At 36.9% G+C, this 23,413-nt stretch overlaps 1 protein-coding gene across 1 annotated transcript in view; it reads left to right on the top strand.

Moving 5' to 3' along the window:
• The window catches only part of DPYD (dihydropyrimidine dehydrogenase), a 366,613-nt gene that overhangs the window by 17,841 nt on the left and 325,359 nt on the right, over positions 1 to 23,413 (top strand). Inside the window, 3 exon segments of the mRNA XM_074151782.1 lie at positions 2,863 to 2,951; positions 2,953 to 2,964; positions 3,630 to 3,740. Coding sequence (XP_074007883.1) covers positions 2,863 to 2,951; positions 2,953 to 2,964; positions 3,630 to 3,740 — 212 coding nt within the window.

Below are 23,413 nucleotides of genomic sequence, written 5' to 3' on the forward strand. Positions count from 1 at the left end.
AAATGACAGCCTTGAAATCACTTATTTTGGAGTAATATTAATTCAAATTATCAATAAATTACTCGCTGTAATATAATATAATGTTTTAAAACTTTTACAGCCTTTTCATTAATGGATGATGGTGAAGATTAGAGCTAGTATTTTTTGTGTAGACTTCTTAATCATAGCCTTTAAAGTAGAAGCTAAGCAATAAACATCTAATGAATAGCTTATGGCAAGTTTATTCTCAGAAGCTATGTTACTGTGTTGGCACGAATCAGCATAACCATTTATTACTAAATTCTAAAAATTTAAAAACTGTAAAATCTAAAATGCTATCACTTGTACATGCTAGTCATTCTCAATGTACATTACATATGAGTAGTTCATAGCATTTTAGGATATTTGCAACCTAAATCAATATATATTAGTCATAATGAATATTTTCCCTTCTGGAAGAGGATGTATTAGTGAGTTAAACCATTCTGTAATATTTTTTTAGCTTAATCTTTGTATTTTAAAAGACATAAAAGAAATCATTGTCATGGGTTATTACTAAAGGAACTCCTTAAGGTAGTCGTATTTAGGGAATCATCTGCAATACGCGTTTGTGTTCTGTAGAGACAGACCACTTGGCTTTCCTTCCAAAGTGAAGTCTTCAAATTAATCTGTAGAAATAAAGAAAGTATAATACTTTGGTGGTGTCTATAATCATCAGCGTTGTGCAAAGCTGCAAACTTTACTATGCATGTTGTGCGGTTGTGCACACACAAGTGTGTACTCAACATGGACTGAATTTACTTCTAGGTACTTACTCATAGCCCTATTTTTTCTCCATCAACATAGTACCTAAATAGATATCTACAAAAATACAGCAGCGTTATATGCTGATTTGCATCCATTAATGATAATGGATTTATACCTACTTTACTTTTAATGAATTGAATGTGGCCACTTATGTAAAACACTGATTATATAATTCACAGGTTCCCCATTACTATACAAATAGCATCTTAATGTGAAATCCAAAGTTCATAGTACTCTGAAAAGTGGTATTTTATGTACCCACATCCCCCGTTGGGGAACTTGAGTCTTGCCCTTTCAACATCTGGAGAAATCAAACAACAGCTCATCTGGCAAGAATGAGAATTTATGTAGCAGAATAAGCATGGGATTGGGACAAGCAAGATCACAGATGCCCAAATAACTCTCCTCACCGATGAGCTCTCCGCCTGGTCAGATGGCCAGTGTGTTTGAGAGATTGGAGGTCTCAGCATTCCTTCCTTGCATGTCCACAGTGGTTAATTTTTGTTTAGCTGGGTGCATATATTAAGCATTAGTTGCAACACTCCCTCTAGAACTGTCTTCTCAGTAATTTTCCATTTACTGGCTGACCTACCTGAATTTATTTGTTAAATTTACTAAATGTCTGACTGGCCATAAGCTGTAGAAAACCAACCAGGGAACTGAAATGAATGGGATGAAAACACCTTCACTAATTTTCCTTTCTGACAGTTTAACAGACCCAAAAGCATTTACATTACTTTCCCATTGAGGCAGTTAACTTCTGAGTGGTTCTTAAACACAAGGGACCTCTAGCTAGAACAGCCACCTTGGTCAGCAATCAAGAGTTAGGCAGATAGTATATTATTTAGGTAGTGGGAATATAAGCAATTCTTGTATTGTATATGTGATTTAGTGTGTTCTGTGCCAGTTTTATTTCAGATTTAATTCTGGGACATGCTGCGCTACGTAGTCCTTTTGGATTTCTGCAACTGTTGCGCTTGGAGCCATGCTCCTGCTGCAGAATTCCAACAGGAGCAAACATATGGGGATTCTTCCGTCCTTGGCTTGCCCCACCATTTGTTCCATGTTTTAAACCAACTGGTGCTGTACCCAGTGGAGTACATCTGTTACAGTTTATTACTAGAAATTTGCAATTCATTTCAGTTTGCTAAAATAATTGTAATATTCATGGCCAAGAGTACTGCATTAAGCAGTTACAAAAGAGAGTAGACAAAATTCTGCTGAAGTGTATGTGTGATTCAGGACCTACTGCCCAGTTTGGGTGATTCGGGCACTCAACAGCCTATCACCAATGAGTCAGATGTGCTCTGACAGTTGAGTTTGATCATCTTGAGAAATTAAAGTAGCAACTGAGATGCTGTAAGTGACATCCCTTATGTGAATGTCCCTGCTCTGTTTTAATTAAGAATGAAATAAATTAGCATAAACCACCACTTAATGCATTTGGTTGCCACATCTTGCCTGAGGTACTCAGCTGGGGAACACCCAGAAATGGAGCAGAGTGTTTACTGCTGGCATTGCAGAGGCACATCTGATAGCACCCTCTAACTCTTCCTGAAAGTCAACAGCACGTAGGCTGCTAAATAGTCTATAGCTTTTTGAATGTGGTAACCCATTTTGTCTCTTTGTCCTTCAGGCAAACTGGGAGTTACTCTATTGGGCTATGTTGTTATTTGCAGGTAGAATTTTCAAGTAGGTGAGATTTCTTTTTTTGTGGGAATAGTGGATTACTGATCAGTCCAGAGTAAGTGTTAAGTAGTTGATTAGAAAGTGACCCCTGTGCATTTAAAACAAAATCAAAAATCCCCATAAATATCACCACAATAAAATCTTAATACAACAGATTACTTTTTCATCATTATTACCCACTCAAGCAGACTTTCAAAATAAGGAAACATCCTGATATAATATTCATAACCCCATCATACTCATCATGTTCAGTCTCCATTTCTGTAGGTCATTCTCATACATCTTTGATGTATAGTAACAGAATAAGCACACCCTATTCACCACAGTGGAGAAATATAGTGCTAAAGTCTTTTTTTTTAAAAGGAAAACTTAGAAAATCAATTCCAGGGGTTACAACCAACAATATGTCTGTTTTGGTTCTCCATCACAGACCTGAGTCTGGATCTGTTGCTCCCACGCTGTTCACACTTGCCCTTTGAATTAAATGAGGTCAGTTTTGCTACGGAAACCTGTCATTTGCCTGATTTGAAAAAGAGCTTGGGTTCCAAAAAGCTGATTTAATTTTTCAAGTTACACTAGTATAATAGAAGATATTACAAAGTTTATTCTGCCTGTGTTGTCAGAACCACCACTGTCACTTAAAAGTACAGCTGTGTTCCCAACATTTGTTTGTGTCCTTGCATTGTAAAAGAAATGAAGTTAACTCATCAGCTCACTACAGAAGCAGATTTCTGTGAAGGGGAAATTGGAATTTATACTGAAATGATGAAACATCCAGAAATAACCAAGATCCTTTAAAATATTTTTGCTTGTTTTGCTTTACAAGTGTTACTTGGAGTGATATAATGAAGCAGAATTACGTGTTTCTATATGCTGTACATAACAAACATCCAGTAATGGAAACGATTATCATGGTCACTAAATATAATTCTGTTCTCAAGCAGTCCTAGAAATGTCTTTAAATACTCAAAACCTAAGTGGTATGGACAATACAAATCTAAACAAATTCATATGAAGTTGGGCTACAATGTTGAGTAATCGTGTTTTGTTTTTGCATAGCACTGTAAATTAGCATGTGAGGTGTGATTTAAGAGGCTTTGAACTATTTTTTAAATTTTATCTGTATTTTAATATTTTCTGTTCTTTTTCTACAGAGCATTCTGGCTCTAAATCCTCGAAAACAGATACATGCAACTCTTCATTCAACTGCAGCAAAGAAACAAGTCAAGAAGCAATGGAAAAGGAATTCTGACAAAAGCTGTTCAGTAAGTGCATGTTTATTATTGCATCTGGAACATGCAATAAATCATTGAGGCTGAAATCTCAGTTGTGTGAGAAATTCAAATTTGAGTTTCCTGTGTTGTTCAGTAGCCGAATTTGGCTCCTAGTTCTGTTCCTGTAGATACAAAGCTACTTTGTGATCAGCTGTTTACTTTTCAGAACCTATGACGTGCCATATCTTTTTCCTTTTTGGTCATTTAGTAAGTCTTTGCTGCAACTTTTTCCCCTTTTATTACGGAGTCTGATCCGTCTCAAATATCAAGGGGCTCACTGCCTCCCGAGCCTGGCAGAGCCACTTGCTCTCCTGGATAGCCAGTGTCAGCTGCCTCTGCTGTGCCCTGCAGAGCTGCTGCCCACTTGCTCCTTTTCTTTCTGTTTTCCAAGAGTAATGCTGTGTAGAGCAGCACTTCACTACCCTTTCGAGACTTTTAAAGGTAATTTTATTTCAGTACAGAAATAGGGGAACCCATCATTTGTACCTATTTTATATACATCTATATGTATATATACATGACCATATGTATATACGTTATATATAAATACATAAAACTTAGATTAAAACATGGCTCTGGATTTAAATTTTGTGCCTTGTATTTTTCAGGAAATAGGCGGTTTTAGAATAAATATTTTTTTCAGTATAAACTAACTGTATTCTTCAGTATTTCTGCCATTAGATATCATCATTTTCTCTCCAGGTATTTAGATTCCTTGTCTCAGTGTGATATTTGACTAATCCTATCAGACTTTGTTGTCACTTTGATCTCTCATCTGATTAGAAGGTTCGTAGTGTTTTTACTGTCGTCTTACAGATTCTCTTAGATAATCCTCTAAATTCAGAAGTCTTTTAGGTAGAGTACTATTTCTTTATCAGCAAAGTATTTCCCTTATGGGTACAATGTTATGGTGTCTTTTCATAGTGTTACCAAAACATCTTCTCTCACTAAGTAGGAAAATTTAGGTTTGATAGCCGATACTCATTTATTATTAAAAAACCAAACCCAAACAACAAAACACAAACCAAAACAAAAACGCCATAAAATTCCTCGGTTTCTCAAAATGATGAAATCCGGTATGACCATCAAATATTTGCTGAGTAGAGCATCTGAGGGTATCCTAAGCATTTCCACCATACTCTGTTGCAGTTTCCCATTTTATAGCATTGATTATAAGCATCTCTCTGTTACTACAGCTGATATTCCTGTTTTCTTATTTTATTTATTGCCTCAGATAATGTTATAATAACTGGAAGCTAACATACATGAAAAGCTTCTGTTTGTGAACAGGGATGATTATTTTGCGATGTCTGATGCAGTTATTGCCCACAACTGTCTGTTCCTGCTGCACGGATAGTTGAGCTGCTCAGCAAGCGGCTCCTGGACAGCTGCAGTTTACATCGTTATGTCTTCAGGCGACCTGTAATCAATACTGGGCTGTAAACTCCTCTGTTTTCAGAAAGTGTTTGTTAGGAAGCTCAGGTATCCATGCAGCAGGGCAGCTAGGTGTCTGTATAGTAACCTCATTAGCTGTTCCAATTTAAATTATTCTGGTTGGTTAGAATTCAAACTATAGCATACACATATACATCTTCCTCATGGTTGTGTTAACACACATTTTCTAAAGCTTCTAGGCTTTAAGATCACTCTTGGTTATCTCTGAGCTTTCCTCCATAGCAGCCTTGTTTGACTTTTGTATTCAGTTTATTCATAAAATGTTTGATATTTGAAGGTTTTGCTGTTAATTGTGAAAGTGCATAGCTTTCTAGAAATTCTCTCTCTTCCTACATTCCTGCTTTGAGCTGTGCGTGCGTACCTCATGGTGTCTCAAATGTTCTTGGATCCCCAAGGCCTGAGTTTCTTGGGCTGTGCAAATAGCACCAATGTTGGGTTCATGACTACCTTGTGTGCCTTGGCTGGATTTTCATTTGAAAGAAATTCTGAATGTTGTAAAATATTGCAGGATGATGTTTTGGCATAGGTTTACAGTCTCATAACTTGGGTTTATAGTTCTGTTATCTATAGTTATCAGGACCCTGAACTGACAGAGATTGCTCATGTGTTGCAACTTACAGGGTCAAAGGTTAGAGATAAGCAAATAGGTATATCTGTATAAGTACACACCTTCATCACAGATAGTTCTTATACTGGATAGTATGAATTATTTTGTAGAAATGTCACATTATTTAGTTTGCAAGTCATCATAAGAATTGTAAAAAGCTTGAAAAAAATGTAAAGGGCTAGTCCTTATTTTTTGGCTAGTAATGGTGCTAGTTTTTAGAACTGTCAATTTTTTCTTTACTCAGAAGTATATAGCTTTTAGTGTGCAAGTTTTAAAGTTTTACCACACAGCTTACTATTCTGGCAGAAAAACTAAAAAAATCAAACCTAAACATTAGTGTGGTATCCCATTACATAAAAGGCATTAGGAAAAAATGAGAGACTTTTTTACATTCTCCAGATCATTGTTGTTGATAAATAAAGCAAACAAAATGATAGAATCCTTTCCTAGCCTTCTTAGAACAAGAAAACTAATGTAGGAAATGATACATTGAGCACAATTTTCTATTACGGTACGAGTAGCCATTGGCAGTTACGTTTAGGTCTGCTAATGAACTGGTCAAGCTGTATTTGAAGTCCATAGGAAGTATACTTGTTTGCATTTCCTTAAAATCTGAATTTGGCTTTTAGCTTTGGATTCTTATAAAGCTGTACTGATGCTGCCTTTGCAGAATTATTGTTGGAGGGAAGGTGGGAGTATGAAAATACAAAACTAATTAAATTAACAGCCCTCAAAACTCTGAACAAAAGCTGCATCTGCTGAGGCATGCACACAGTGACTTTGTAATGTCTAATACACTTCCAGATGGCAGACTTACATATTTCCTCAGAATAATTACACAAGTGAAATTTTAACTCCTAGCCTGCTCTGAGACACTTTGGGTTGCCCGCTAAATGACTGCTGAAGTGGAAACTGAGTGTCAATATCTTTCCTCAACATTTGAAAAAGCATTCTTATGAAGGAAGGTTCAATTATGCTTTCAATGGGTGCTATTGTTTATTTACTGTGTTAGCAACAAAATTTTGTTGTAAAAATTATTTATAGCTGTAGGTGCAACGTCAGTCAGCTTTCCTTCAGAAATTTTAACTCAGATTTAGATCAAACTAGGTAAACTCTTTATTGCTGAGTCAATAGCAATAGTCAATAGGTTAGTTGTAAACCTAAGAATTAACAGTAGGTTCTTCTGAGTCATGCTGAAACGTGGTATAAACAGATGCCACTAGTCTGTGGTGACTAGTGACTGGTGACTACTTTGGTCTGGGGAAACAAAGCTTTCTGTTGGTCGGAAGAAATTAAAAGTAGAAGAATTTTGTGATGGCTATACTGACAGTAAATCTTGGAGAAGAAAGCAGAATTTAGATCACATTAGGTCATCAATTTACAGATAAAAGTAAAACAATGAACTGTGGATGCTGTAAGGACTTTCTTTGATTTCAGGGTTTTCCTAGGTAGTTCAGGATTGTTTAAACATCTGATTTATGTTTTTATTTATTGTTTCCAACTCTATCATTCCATTTTTGTATGTATTTTATGCTTGCTGACATTTAAATCATGAACTAGATGGGCACGCGTTGTGTGCATTTGTGTTACACCCAGCACACTTTTTTTTTCCTTGCTTTATGAATAGGGTTTCTAGGCATTATAAGGTAAGTTCTGCTTTTACGTTATACACATGCAGGTTTGTTGTTTTAATGAAATTAATCTTCGCAATTTTCATAAATTCACTTGTCACTGGAGAATTCAATGCTATATTGTAGTCCAGCCTTTTTTTGTAATTAAACCTTGGAGGTAGCTACTAAGGATAGGTGAGAAGATGATATAAACCCACCTACGTATTCAGACTTTCTTCAGTTTATGCATTTAGAAATAATAGTAATAATTGCTCCAGATGGTAGAGTTGGAAGTATTTCAACAAGACAAGAAAGGTGAAAAGGAAATAGGGTTTAAATTGGTTTGTAGTTAATTGCCATAGCCTGTAACAGTATTGATTTTCTGGCAGTTGTAGCATTGTTCTTTGTCCTTAGGTTTGCTAAGCCTGATCAGCATTGTGCAACAAGAGCCTTGAACAAAATCATTTTTAAGCTCTGCTGTTTTTTGCAGGGACATCACTTTTGGGCAAGAGTCTTAAACTGTTCTTTCTAGCCATAAGAAAGAGCCAAATTCTTTGCCTTGTCTTGTTCTGTGCAACATTAAGGTGCAACTGTCAGATTGCTGCATGCTAATGGTGGAGAGTGAGATCTGCAATTCATTGCAAGATACAACAGATCATGTTGTTCTTTAAATTTGGAGGACAAGGTTACTCCCTTAAAACAGTAGTAATAAGAGTTTGCTAAAACTTCAAGCTGCTTTTTACTTATTTCTGTGGCTGTTGCTGCTGTATATGAACATCTGTAGAAAGGAATTCTTATTTAAAAAAGAGGTTTGTAAGGAACTCTTACTGTACAAGCTTGCATAGAAGAACCTGTAAATAAGATGATTCTTTCGCAGCTATAATCTGTTACTCTAAGTATTGCCTTCCAACGAGATGGAAAAATGTCACGTGATTTTTGTGCCCAATCATGTATCACAGTTACAGAATAATCTAGTTAGCAGTTCACAAATAACTGATGGAGCAAAAATAGTGCAAATTGCAAACAAGTAGATTTGAAACCCAGTTCACCCGAGGCCTGAAATCAGGAACCTTAATGAATAAATGCTTTTTCAGTGAATAATTTAGCCATTTCTAGACATGTATTGATGAAAGATTATATATTTATAAATAAAAAATAATCCCAAATATTGTAAAATAGAGAACACTCATTAAAGGAAATCAACTCAATTATCTTTATAATCTAAACGTATAGTTTACCTTTGCAAATATTTATTTTTGTCTTCATTGCATATGAATATGCAAGTTTAGCTCTTTTCTGAATGAATATACAATGGCAGATGTCTCTCTAATCGCTGCTCTATTCAAACATTAATTGGTAGAACATATGTAGAATTCTACTAGTCTGAATAGGTATAGGATAGCAGCAGTCTTTTTAATCACATCACTATTCAACCACTAATTGGTGTGATGATTAAGGGACATTAGAGGGAGCACTTTGACATCTGATTCTTTGAACTGATGTCTGCTCAGGCTGCACTGTATTCATCATGGCCGGACTGATTTCTTAAATAAAACGCTCTGATTCCCAAATGTGGAAAATATTGCATTAGGATCTATTGAGGTGATTAGGGAATTTGAGAATGATTCTTTTATTTAACTAGTGATTGACTGTATATGCACAAACTATTCATATGAATAATACATGGGTTACTGAGTATCAGAAAGAGCTGAGAAGTAACATCAAGAGATTTTTCTCTTTTCTCATAGTGTCAATAATTAAATATTAATACACATTTTAAAATGTACCAGTTTAATCATTTAGCAGTCAAATTCCTACTCATGCATTTTTTAGATTAACTAATTACTCTGCATTTTCTCGTATTGATACCATATGCTGACATTTATAACCGTTCCACTGGATATTGCTTATACTTCCTCTAAGAAATGGCTATTGTACTCCTTGAATTTTCTGTTTTATTTTAGTTTCAATGTCTTAAGCTATTTTCATTAGAATATCTTGATAGCTCTTAACTTGCCTGACTGCTATAAATTAGTGTGTTTATGCACATTTTCTGTGTATCAAATTTCAAATTCTATCTGATGACAAATTATGCAAAATCCTTTTTTAGTCCTCTGCAAAAGGTTCCTTCTTACCTTGTGGACCTTCTGGAGTGCTGTGCAAAAACCACCTCTGACCTCTTAACTTCCTCTGTTCAGGGTTCTTCAGGCTTGGTGTCCTTCAGGTTTGATGTTGGATAATTCCCCTTCTTATAGAGCAGTACTCAGCAAAGATTTTTAGTTCCAGGTGTATTTCTGATCTTAACCATTTAAAAACTGAAGCGTCTCAGAGTTGCAAATTGTTTGGTTTTACACATATATACATGACAAAATGAAAAGTGCTTGCCTGCTGTAAATGCTGAATTCTAGGTAAGTCTGATCAACTCATTCCCCTTCACATTTAAACTAAGCAGATCAGAGTAGAGGTAGGACCAATCTTCACTGTTAACTTTCATCTTCTGCTTAGCCTTATATTCTTTTAGATGTTGATTTCTGTACACCACTTCCCTGTGGTTATTGGATGGAGATAAAGGTGCCTTCTTGTGTTGGTGTATTGGAAAACAGAATAAATAACAAGAAAACTAGTTTCTCTTTTTTTAGCCCCTCTACTCCCACTTTTGATTTCTTTTGTAAACTGTTATCTATGCTGAAACCTATACTGCTTTTTTGCTCTTCCCTTTCTTCTCTTAGACTTTCTTCTTTTATAGCAAAAGCCCCATGTTCATTCTGTTTAGAAATCTATAAAATTAAAAATGAGCATGAGCTTTAGGTTGAGAAATTTTAAGTGCTTGAACATTGTTTCTTGGAGAAACCTGTGCCATTGTGTCTCTGTGCCTCTTAGTAATTACTCCCTTCAGATCTATTTATATTGTCTAAGTCCTGGAAGACATCTGCTTGCTAGAAGTAAGAGGAGCTGAGACACCAATTTTAGTGTGAAGGAAGTATGATAGCTTGCTGAATCCTGTATTAAGCAGGGCTGGTAGCACTATCCAATATTAAGTTGCACTGACATGTTCATTACAATACCATGCTTGTAGTTTGACTACAACTTTGCCATATATTTGGACAAAAATTTTCTGAGTGCCAGTCCCATCAATTCTTTTATGCATATTAAAAAATTAGTCATATATGCGTATCACAAAAAAATCACTTGATTTAAGTATGAATGAACAGGTCTGGCAGAAAGGCTTGGTTTTGATCTTTTAACCAATCCTGATAGCATTATATGAAAAAAACCCCACTAGCATCCTCGTGCTTTGAAGCAAGGATGCGTAACAGGCTGGGGATTGAAAAGATATGATGATATCGGTTTCTGTTGCATTTTTATCACAATGTGCAGTCCTCGGGTGGAGAGCAGTTAACTGCCTCATCACTCACTGTTCCTTTCCTTACAATATTCAGTATTGTTTGCTTACAGTAGTGTCCTGGTTTCAGGAACTCTTAAATTTTTGGTGGTGCTACTCAGGAATGATTTAAGACTTTCATAAAGATTTTTTGTTGTTTTCTAAACTGATACATTGTTTGAATACAGTGTTGAAAATATACACAGTATCCCATCCAGTACTGATATCAGAAATAATGGTTTTGGGATTCTTCAGTGTGCAAAGGTGCTACGTACTCATTGGTATAAGAACCTTCCTTATAGCGTGTGCGCTTCATATTGATGAAATGGGAACTGGTGGGTGGTCCAGTCTCTGGAGTGGTGATGTTGCCATGTCGAAATGTATTCCCTCTTAGTCTTTCTGGCTGTGTGCCTGTTCCAGCTGTCTTCAGAAATCTACATGTATGTGTTTTCTGCAGTCACTTCTTCCATCTCCAGTCAGTCCTGTTTCTTCAGCAAGTATCTGGAACAATCACTCAGCAAAACCGTTTGTTCCTCTCTGATACCGAGAACACCAACCTACTGTTGCTTATTTGGTAGCTAAAATGATAGAGGTTTTCTTCTGTAGAGTTAAGATCCTAGACGTGTATTCTGTTTGAAAATTATCAAGTTGTAATTAATGTATTTTTGTATTTTCCTTTAAAAAAATAAGTTGAAGATTTCTTGTTCAAGTACCAGGTAAGAGGAACGTTATTAACATTGTTAAATCAAGTAATCAAGTTAAGAAGCATCCAAATGACTACCTGTATAGTTGCCTTTATAGGATATGTACTATTCAGGAAAGACAAACATAAAGGTAAAGCATTTTATGTTAGTAATGCAACAGACGGTAAAAAGATAGCAAGGGTAAATCACTTTAGGGAAGGGCAGTAAACTCGTTTCTAGTGTGCTGAGAATATGCTATTGAGTCTCCACACAGAAGGTTTAAATTTGGCTGTGGCTGTAAATAGAAATCAATCTAATCATAGAATCACAAAAATGTAGGTTTCAGAGGGTTAGTGAGAGGATTTTTGGATTGGGACAGAATGAAATATAGCTAGACATTTCTTGACAGATATTTGTATAATCCACTTCTAAAGGCATATGATGCTGGAAACTTCTTGTTAGTGTTTAATCAATGCAGCAGCAAGTTTTTCCTAAAATATAGTATATTTCATTTGTTGGAGATCAAATTGTCATCTTGTTCTTCTCTTCCTAGTTGCAGAACAATTAATGATTGTTCCCTTTTGGTATAAAATTTGTTCTATTAGAAGATTCCTGTTAGCTATCCTTCCAGTTTTCTATTTTCCTTCAACTCTTTGCTGGTCGTGTTTTCTGAAGCTGTTATTTTGTTACTTTTCTTTGGATTTTCATTTTCTGCATCTCTCTCTAATCATGATGATGAAAAATTACACAATTTTTCATCTGGGACCTAGCTAGCACTGAGTAGAATGAAATAATTTCTTTGCCTCACGCAACGAACTGTCCTACAATGTGTTGTTCCTTATGTAAGAGCATTGGATTGTTTTGTATTCAATTTATGGCTTAAATTCTGACCCTTCAATTTGGCTTGATTTTTAAATTCTTATCTTGCCTTTTAAAGCGTTTAATACCTCATTCCCTGTTTCCCTTTAGCCTTGAATTTAGAAAATGGGGGAAGTCATAGAATAGATAATCACGGAATACAATGTTAATCAAGCTTTTTTTTTAGTTAATATAAATTCTATAGAAGAATTGCCAAAATTTATTTTATTTTTTTATAAGACAAACTCAGAAGTTAAGAAAACTATTTAGATCTCTGAACTGAACTGAAAGAGCCTGAATACGTGAATTTTGAGGAGATTGTTATTAATTCAAATATACAAAAGTGATTTGGAATTTGCATCCCAACTTGTAAAGAAGAACCGCAGACTGAACTAGAAAACAACTTCAAAAAGAATATTTGGAGTATGAGGATAACCCTTAAGGAATTGAAAAAAAAAATGGGATTGATGGGCAAAGCAGGGAGTACAGAGGGAAAAGTGAGAACTTTCAAAAGTCAAGTTGAGTCACACCTGGCGAAAGAAATTAAAACAAATAGTAAAAGGTTATTCAGCTATATAAAACAAATAGTAAAAGGTTCTTAAGCTACCTAAATTAAAAGAAATAAAAGAAAAAGGAAAGCCAGTGTGAAGATAGGATTAAACATCCTAGGCATTGTCTAAAATCTTTGTAAGTTGTTGTTGTAGTTTCAGTAAAATGGGAGTAAAACAAGAGGTGCCGAATGGGCAGAGAAGTGCAGAAGTGGAAATTAACCCAGGAAATTAACAGACCAGAAGGAAAACTTGGAGGGTTTAATCTCTGAAGTCAAAGGGACAGAAAAATGTCCATAAAAGTATCACAGAAAAATTGCCATGTGAAATTACAGGCCTAAGAGTAAAGCAAGCTGTATATTATGGTACATAATTAAAGAATAGCCGATGCAATTTCTGTGTATTAAAAGATGGAGAATTGATGGGCAACTATAACTCTATATCAGCAGCATGCAAAACTTTGAAAACCAATTTTGAAGCAAAGATTTATTAAACATATTAAGGTAAGTATAAGATGGAATACTGAAGGATATTAGGGGTAGATCATGACACACCGACAAGGTTGTGTTTTGGTTTTTTTTTTGCCAATTAGTAATGAAGTATCATTCTGCTTAGATTAGAATAGTAACATGAATAAGGGACTGGCTGGAAAGGAAATGAGAGTGAGTAGTGCTTGAAAAAGAGCTTTCGGGCTTTGAACAGAGCTTGTTGAAGGATCAGTCTTCAGATTCATACCATTTAATATTTTCATTAATAAGCATGACATAAATATTAGGAACATGTTACAAGAAAGTCGACAGGCACTGTCAATACAGAGGGAACTAGAACATCATAAAGAACTATGTGACACTGAAGTTTAGAATAAAGAAATAGACAAGAATAAATTTAATAGCACAATTAGGAGGCTGTACAGCCAAGGGCTGAGGATAAGAATGACTAGGAGCTTACTGGTTGGAATTAAGAGAGAAGATGATTTAGGAAATACCAGCTCTTCAGAGGGTGCTGCTTCCATCAACTGGATGAGAAAATCTGTATGTGAACTGAATGGGAAAGCAAGAGAGTAACTCTGATCATCCAAGTTGTCACTTCCAGTCTCCTGTATACTTTAATGTTTTGGACCACAGGTGTCTGCCATAGCATGCTCAGTTATTCGATAGACTTTCTGTGCCAATTGCTACCTGTTTAAAGGGGATATTCATAGTATGTAGAATAAATTGCTTTTAAATCACTTCAGATACCATAGTGATGAGTGTCATTGAAATGTTTACAGGGAAAAGTAGTTCTGCCTTCAAGTAAGGTTTTGAATAGTGTGCAGTAAGTAAAGCTATACACTAAGCACAAATGTTGAAAGGCTATTGATTAGGTGAGCACTATTCTCTGTCTTCTGAGTCAGGCAGCACTTCTGTGTAAAATAGCATATGATCATATCATTCAAACTGCTGTTTTGCTGCATATGTGTGAAGGGACCACATCAAGTTTTGAAACAGCAAACCTTTTTTAGGCATTTTTGAATGTAAGTGCTTGACTTTGCAATGCCCGTGTTTGTTTTATGGTGGGCTGTATCATCTACGGGTTCTGCTATGTTCTCCAACTAACTCTACATACCCTTACTTCAGCCTTTAATTTCTTCAAACATTACTGTGGGAATGAGGTTAAAAAACTGGGATTGTGTACCTGAATATTAGTTTCTGTCCTTTGTTTACCTCTGTGGATCATTTGTGGTTTCTCTTTACTACGTAACAATTTGTAGCTGACATGCAGACTGATGCTATTAAATATGTTTTTAAGGTATGTGGTCTGATGCGCATTCTTTTCACTTGCTACTGATACTCTCCTATGCAGACATCAAATTGCTTTGAGGCTGATTTAGCTATATAAAAAAAAATCCCAGGCAATAACATTGATTTTGATGCCCGTCAGAAAGATACATGTTAACTGAATGTTTTCTCCGTTCTGTAGGGCTTCATCACAGGTTGCATCTTACCTAAATGATGTAGTTATCTTTTACTTTAGCATTTCTATTTTTTGACTCCCCATCCACGATTCCTGGTTTCCTAAGTGTTTTAGTCCCTTGGATAAGCATTACTTCCATCCCAAAATTAAAAAGAGCTTTCTTTCTCAGAAGTTGCCATTGGCTGTTGGAAGGAGTCTTTCATTGCTGTGAAATAAAAAAGGACTGCCAGGGAAACTTGTTTAGTATCTGTCCTCTTGAAACTCAGTCTAGCTGATGCTGAATCATCAATACTTTGTAAATTATGGACTTAATGAGCTTTTGTTTCTAACTTTTGAAGACTGAGCCCAGCAAACTTCTGTTTTAAAACAAAAGAGGGAGTGGGGGTGAAGCTTCACTTTCACTTCTGTCACATCTGAAGTCATTAGAAACAATAGATATCGAAAATCTTTTAAGACTGGATCTATAAGCCTTAGGAGTAAACTTCATGTCCTTAATAATCCCAATGCATTTTTGACAATGCTTCGACCATTTTTCCTATCCTATACAATTTGGAGGCTGCCTACTGTCTTTTCTTTGGTGTAAAGCTTTCAGAAGCAACTTCACAAGAGTGTAAGAAATCGATGAATCTCAGCCAGTAACACATTCACAGTAACTATTTAAGAGTTGAGTAAATTTAACACAAATTTTAATTGCATAAGAAATATTATTTACATTCTCTTTCTCAAAGGTTGTAACAGTAGTAGTATTAGTGAAGAGTGGTAACGCATAAACTTGAGCGTGCTAAACGGAGTACGTGAGAGACAAGGGGGCAGCGTGCATCAGAGTATGTGGCCATTTCTTGTGCAGGAAGAGTAGTCCTGTTCTCGGTTCTTTCTCTGGAGTTTTTCTTTCTCATTTATATTTTCCTCTGCATTTTTTTGCTAGTGAACGGACAAACAATGCGAGAAGGATCTTGCATATATTTGTAGCAATAAGTCTGAAAATCTCTGTTGCCACCAGGGCTCTAGAAAAGCTGTGGAGAGGTACAGGGCGTTGCTAGGCAACACCACATGGCCACAGATAGTATTTTTCTTTTAATTTATTTATTCTTCAGTTTGAGTGTGTCCTGCTTGGAGCCATTTGGGTAATAGTTAAGCAAGCACATAGAAATCAGAGGGCTGCAGGAGTGTAATAAAGGAATGCAATATAAAAAAATAAGAAAGGAAAAGCCATGACACATAATGAAACAGACCAAGAGACATGAAATAATTAGTGAGAACTAGGGGAAAAAAGTAAACAAGCGTGAGGAAACAAAACAGGAGAGGAAAAGCCCAAGTAATGAAGAAGGAAAAAAAAAAAGAAAAGGGAAGATAGGGCACTATTGAAGAAAAATTAAAAATTGAAAGCTCAAACAGTGTATACACAAGGGAAACTGCTGCATAAGAATAAGAATTAAAAATCTGAGATAAAAATGGCTTCAAGAAGAGAAAGGAGAAATTTGGTAATCGTGTTAAAAGAATAATGATTTTTGTTTCTTTTTGCTTTGCAGCCACCTTGATCTTTCCTGTTGCTCTGTTGACACATGCAATAGTAGTAGTAACACTCAGGAGCTGAAGACTGATTAATAAGTCCAATATGTTTTCCAGAGAGGAAAAATACTTTAAGAGTTTTAGCGTTACTTAGAAAATATTCAGTGTATATGTTCAAAAATAGCATTTTCAAAACCACGTTATTGCATTTTGTTGTAAAATGTGGATGATTATAGTAAGGGTACTAGGTTAAGCTCTGGTTGCAGGGAGGGAATGGGCTATTCATACTGTCCAAGTTAAACCCATTAAGCAGGGGCAGGTCTGTCCTGTGCAGTGCTCTGGGAACTAAAGGCACTTCACTTGTAATAGTTGGAGCCACTTCTAGACTTGAGAGTAGCATATCCATGTGAGGGACGTGCTGTGACAGAGCCACCCCTGCTGAGAGACCCAATTTATTAGCTCAGGAACTGTGCTACCTAGCCCAGCTGTCTTGAGGAGCGCTCTTTGTGGGACCTGAACTAGACTCCTCCACCTAGCTCATACCAAGGAGCCTTGCATCACACTTGTCTTCTGGTGAATCTTGGCTCCGTATGTCCCTGCTTACTTGGGAACTGCTGGGAAGGTGCTTGCCTTGTGCTTTGGGACATGCTTGTATCTCTCACCTCAGCTTGAACACAGCGGCTTTTAAGAGACTGACAAGAAGGGGAATACAGCAGCCTGAGCTGTCTGAAGGCAGGCCAGGAGGTTATGGGAGAAGAAAGCTATTCAGGTTCAGACAGGAAAGCTTCCAATGGAGTGAAAACCTTACAAAGAAGACAGTAAATGGGACACAGAACTAGAAGAGTGCATAGTGCCATACAGAGGTGTGTTAGATGCTCTTCTCTCTAAACTCTATGGAACTGAGACCTGAGGCTATGTATTAATCCTGGATGTTGTTCTCAAGCTGCATGTGAATAAACAGTGTTACAGCAGCATTCTTCTAATGCTCTTTCTAATGTTCACTGTGAAAAGAACTTTTGAATGCCCAGCTGACAAATGTAGCTACACATAAACCCTGTTCATTTCTGTGTATAGGAAAGTTCTTGATCATGTCATTTCTTACAGGAGAAAAAACCCAATACCATTCATTCCCTTAAATTTGTATTGGGAGATTCTCAAGCTTACTAAAGATGCATAGTATCTTATTCACAGAAAATTACACTTATTTGAGCAGTTTTCCCTGGTTTTGATTATGTCTGTGTGTCTGTAACTAGGTGACACAACAGATGGCTATAACTCTGTAAGATCTGCAGCCATTGTAATAGCCCCCATCTCTGATTTTCTGAATACTTTTTGAGAGGGGAAAAAATACTTCACAGCAACAGCGTTTGTACTGTCCTACTTTGTTGCTCCCTCCTCCCCAAGACTTGACTTTCCACTTCCATAGAAATAAGTGTAAGCTTTCGTTTTGACTAACTTGACATGATGCATGATATTTAAAGATATGTAATTATGTTGACTTTTAAACAGTATTGTCTCTCAATGAACCAATTTAGTGGTTCTTTGTGCATTCTTATACGTGCTTTCCAGTTTCGTGGGTGGGTTTTTTTTCCCCTTCCATTTGTTTCTTCTGACTTTGTATATATTACAGAGTCTGAGGTCACTATCTTAATGTATGTGGACCCTATAGTGTTACAGTAAGGTTTTAGACACCAGTCAGTGATGAGCATAATAAAGAATGCATATAAATATGCATATAGTCTTTTCACGATTTTTTTTCTTGATGGGATTTTGAAAAAGACAGCAAGTTTTCTTCTGACTTTGCTATTTTAGATGGTGATTAATATAAAATATATTTAAATACTTTAATATTATATATTTATATATTTAAATACTTGGCTTTCCTGAACATCTCAGTACAAGGACATGTCCTTTGAATCTCAAAGAAAATGGAAATTGAGGAGAAACTGCAGCCTATTTTTTTTCCAGACATACGTGAATTATCAACTCATATGTCTTCTCATGACATGTCTTGCTATCATGTACAATTACTTCAGAGTCAACATGTAGTTTAAAATAAAAGAGCTGAGATAACATTTTGTTGGTGTTTGCATATGGTGCTCATAGTTTATGAATGAGCTTCAGATTGTTTTAAGTCAAATCATTCTTCAGTTTTTCGTGAGGAACGATAAGGATGGAAAATCTGTGTGCCAGCATGTAGCACAACTGCACCAGGGTCTTGATACAAGGGTTGTGCTCTACTGGTTACAGCCTTTTTCCTAGTTCTTATTCCTTTGACTCAGGTGGATGGTTCTCAAGCAGACTTAATATTTCCAGTTACTCCTGTGCGAAAAGCTAGTCTCATTTTCATATTTGGCTTTGCCTGTGGTAAGTACCCTCAGCTGTCACATGAGGAAATTTGTTTCATTGCTATCTAAGTCATCTTTTATGCTGTGATTTTCAGATAACGCTAATCCAAAATAGAAGTGCATATACTCTTTTCTTGCTCATTCACCTAGTCAGAGGATGGGGTCTTAATAATATTTTTTTTGTGGAATTTTTTCTTTTTTTTGCAAAGAAAATTTGAAGAAATAATGCTTCTTTATGAGGACTTGACTAGTGAGCATAGTGACATATAACTACATAAGGTTATGGCAAGAAATGCCATCAGTCACAGGCACCAAAATGCTTTTCATGCAGAGCTGTCACTGTTTTCTTCTAGTAAGCTAAGCAGAGGATGGGATTTTTTCTGTCCTGCAGGAGGGGTGAGAAACATTGGGTTGCTTGGAGCCCTGAAGTCATAGGTCCTACAGTATTCTCTATACATGAGTCTTGTCCCTTGGTACTGTAGTCAGTTCCTTGGCTCCTGGCCTTGGTATATAGCATCTTCTCAGGCTCCTCTTTCCAGGGGACTTAAAGACTATTTTATGTAAATCTTTTAGATGTTGGAGAGAGTTAGGAGTACACAGTTTAAAAAGTAGTACATGGAATGTAGTTCAGCTGGTGAATGTGCTTCTATAGCTTTTAATAGAAAGACATGATCTGTAAGATTAGGAGAGAAAGACCTTGGTAGGACCTTGCTGTTGTGGCTTAACCCCAGCTGGCAACTAAGCACCACACAGCTGCTCGCCCACTCCCCCTACCTGGTGGGATGGGGGAGAGAATTGGAAGGGTAAAAGTGAGAAAATGCATGGGTTGAGATAAAGGCAATTTAATAAGTAAAGCAAAAGCTGTATATGCAAGCAAAGTAAAACAAGGAATTCATTCACTCCCATTGGCAAGCAGATGTTCAGCCATCTCCAGGAAAGCAGGGATCTGTCATGCGTAACGGTTACTTGGGAAGACAAATCCCCATAACTCTGAATGTCCCCCCTTCCTCCTTCTTCCCCTAGCTTTTCATTGCTGAGCATGATGTCACATGGTATGGGATATCCCTTTGGTCAGATGGAGTCAGCTGTCCCAGCTGTGTCCCATCCCACCTTCTTGTGCACCCCCAGCCTGCTTGCTTGTGGGGCAGCGTGAGGAGCAGAAAAGGCCCTGACTCTGCATAAGCACTGCTCAGCAATAATGAAAACCTCCCTGTATTATCAACACTGTTTTCAGCACGAATCCAAAACATAGCACCACACTAGCTACTGTGAAGACAATTCTATCCCAGCCAAAGCACGCTTGCCTAGTCAGTTCTCATAGTTATTTGGGAAAGAAGCTTATGCTAAATCATGAGAAATAGCTCAGGCAGATTAGCTTCTGCAGAAATGGTTGGGAAAATCGTGTCCCGTTGTGTTATTTTTTTTTTAATACTGAGGCAACTACAGGGGGCTGTAGTGCAGGGTGAGCACAGAACCATGAAAGAAAATGGTTTGTTGTTGCACTTCTGAAAAATACTGTTGTTGGAGAACAAAACATGCCTTGTAAGAGATGAGGCATGGCATGTCAGGCTGAAGAAGCAAGCCTGCTACATGGAACCTGATGAAATTCAACAAGGCCAAGTGTATGATGCTGCACCTGGGGAGGAATAGCCTCGTGCACCAGTACAGGCTGGGGGCAGACCTGCTGGAGAGCAGCTCTGAGGAAAAAGACCTGGGTGTCCCGCTGGAAAACAGGATGACCATGAGCCAGCAATGTGCCCTTGTGGCCAAGTAGGCCAATGGCATCCTGGTGTGCATCAAGAAGAGTGTGGCCAGTAGGTTGAGGGAGGTCGTCCTCCCCCTCTACTCTGCCTGGTGAGGCCCCATCTGGAGTACTGTGTCCAGTTCTGGGCTCCTCAGTTCAAAAAGGACCGGGAACTGCTGGAGAGGGTACAGCAGAGGGCTACAAAGATGATTAGGGGCCTAGAACATCTCTCTTATGAGGAAAGGCTGAGGGACTTGGGTCTTTTTAGTCTGGAGAAGAGAAGGCTGAGGGGGGATTTGATCAATGCCTATAAATACTTAAAGGGTGGGTGTCAAGAGGATGGGACCAGTCTTTTTTCAGTGGTGCCCAGTGACAGGACAAGAAGTAATGGGCACAAACTTGAACATAGGAAGTTCCATCTAAACATGAGGAGGAACTTCTTTACTTTGAGGGTGGCAGAGCCCTGGAACGGGCTGCCCAGAGAAGTGAGGGAGTCTCTGTCTCTGGAGACATTCAGAACCCGCCTGGACACATTCCTGTGCAACCTGCTCTAGGTGGATCTGTTTTGGCAGCGGAGTTGGACCTCTAGATGATCTCCAGAGGTCCCTTCCAACCCCATATCACTCTGTGATTCCGTAATTTGCTTTTATTCCTCTACAAAGCGCTGGACTGCATTGTTTCAGGATGGCATTTAATAATTTTATCACAGCTTTAATTTTTGAAAAGCTGTTGTATTTAATAGTTCTTTAGCTATTATTTATTTATTTAGCTATTATTTATTATTTAGCTATTAATAGTTATTTAGCTATATGTGGAAAATAAGAGGGATCCTGTAAGTTGGTGCTCTCAAATATGTGGGGTTAATTCCTTAAATTCTTGGTCATTTGGCTTCTAAAAAAGCAGTGGCTTTTGGGTATGTATTTTTTCTTATGCTCTTTGTTGAATGTCAAGAACATAATCTGTTCCTTAGGAGTACAGTTCTACCTGCATTTTAAAGAGTCTTCCTTTTTTCCAGGTTATGAGCTCTGTAAATGTTAATTCTCAATATGAGTCTGGTCTTTACCTACATACTCTCATTTTATTTAATCTCGATGAGTCAGGGGAATATTTGCCTAAGCAGAGTAAAGAATCCCAAGGGAAAAGCAAGCTAGATTGAGGTATGGGAAAATACTGGGAGGGGAAAGAGTACAGTATTTGGGATATTTTTTTTCTTACTAATCTTTACTTAGTTATATTTTGACTTTCAAGTGAAAATAATATATTTAGAAATTCTGTGTAGAGCCTGTGTCTGTTTACTTAGACTTCATGCCCTTAAAGAATTAAATTTTAAATTTATGCTATGAGTACTGGAGAATTGAAGGAGTCAACCATCAAGAAAGACAGAATCTTAAAACTTCTCTGAAGTCTCTCATGTAGCACTCAGGCTCTCCAGTAGAAAAAAAGGCAGGACTACAGCAACATTAAAAAAGAAATAGTATCTAGACAAAGCTTGTCATGTTCTAAGAGATGATGTGTATTGTTCCCCGCTACAGAGCCCTGTTCCATACAGGGAAGCAGTCTTAGAAGTGTCCCTTCAGATGCAGAGGTACTGGTAGCTTGTTGCCAAGTCCTCCTGTTCATCTGCTGATCAAGTTTAATGTTTGTTCTATGAAGAGAAGGAAAAAAAGTGGGAGAGTCAAAGGTTTTCCTCCCTTTTTGTTCTCAAAGTTTTCTCTGTATTTTAAAGCTGAGTCACAAGGGGATGAGCATTATAAAATGTCCTGTCTAGTGGCATCACCTGCATTCTCTGCTCCTTTATTATTTCCAGCTGTGCCTCTGCTGTCTTGCATATCTTTTGTATCTTTTTATGCTTTTCTTTTGAGTTCTTTGCTCTATTTACTATTCTTTGTGTTGCATTCTTGGTCCTTTCTGAATGTCTTTTCTCATCTTCCCTGTATCACTACTATCTGATGTGTTATCCATTGCCAAAACACGTGGTGTCTGCGTCTGCTCTGACAACAGCAGGTGGAATGCAAGCAAGATACCATACCCTTATGTGAACACGAGGGCTGTTATAAATTTGCCACTTGAAATTTGTTCGTGAAACAGCATGAAAAGGAAGTTAGCAGAATGCCATCTCAGATTAGAAGATCTTTCACAGTCCTGGTAAAATTGCAAACTAAAGTGTTATGTATGTTTAACAAGTAATTAACTTTTATATAATCACCTGTCTTTAAGGATTCAGTGTACTGTGTTTTAAACTGGGAAAGCTGTAAAAAAATCCAAAATTGTCTGCTTCCACTTCAGAATTCCCAGTTACATTGACAGTATTTCTGGTAATTAATAACAAAAACCACACTTACAGTTTCAGAAAATATCTCATGCACTGGAGTTTCCTGGTATCAGCCCTGTTTTAGTAGTATATTCCTGTTTGTTGAGAAAATGTGATACTTATGTTTGAGTTTGCATGTGCACTATTTTTAGTGCCTTAAAAATAATATTCCTCTAAAAAAATCTGAGAAAAATTAACATGGTTGTGCTAATTAGGCATTGATTAAAACCACCCACAATTCTATTCAGTATTTTTTCTATTGATTTTTTTGATTACTTAGAGCTGTTTTTCTGTTGGAAGTCTGCTATTTTTGATGTATTAAAATCTATATTTTTCAGAGAGCCTGTATGGCCAATGTGGCTGTATCCCATATTGAAAAAAATTATTATAACAAATGTTCATGTATTATGAATGACATGCTGTCAAATGTTATGTAAATGCCTGAGGGCTCAATATACTTTCTGCAGATATTAGGAAGATGTACATATTAAAAAAAAATACCTTTTTTCCTTTGTGAACAGCTGGTCAGGTATCAGTTTTTAGCTGCTTTTCCCCCTGTTTGGAATAAGAACCCCTTGAGAATGAGTCCCAGCAAATAGGAAGGAGGAATTTAGTAGGTAGATATTGTGTAGATCATAATGTATTACAGTTCGGAT

Source organism: Numenius arquata, chromosome 8 (assembly GCF_964106895.1).
Source record: "Numenius arquata chromosome 8, bNumArq3.hap1.1, whole genome shotgun sequence".
NCBI classification, from domain to species: domain Eukaryota; kingdom Metazoa; phylum Chordata; class Aves; order Charadriiformes; family Scolopacidae; genus Numenius; species Numenius arquata.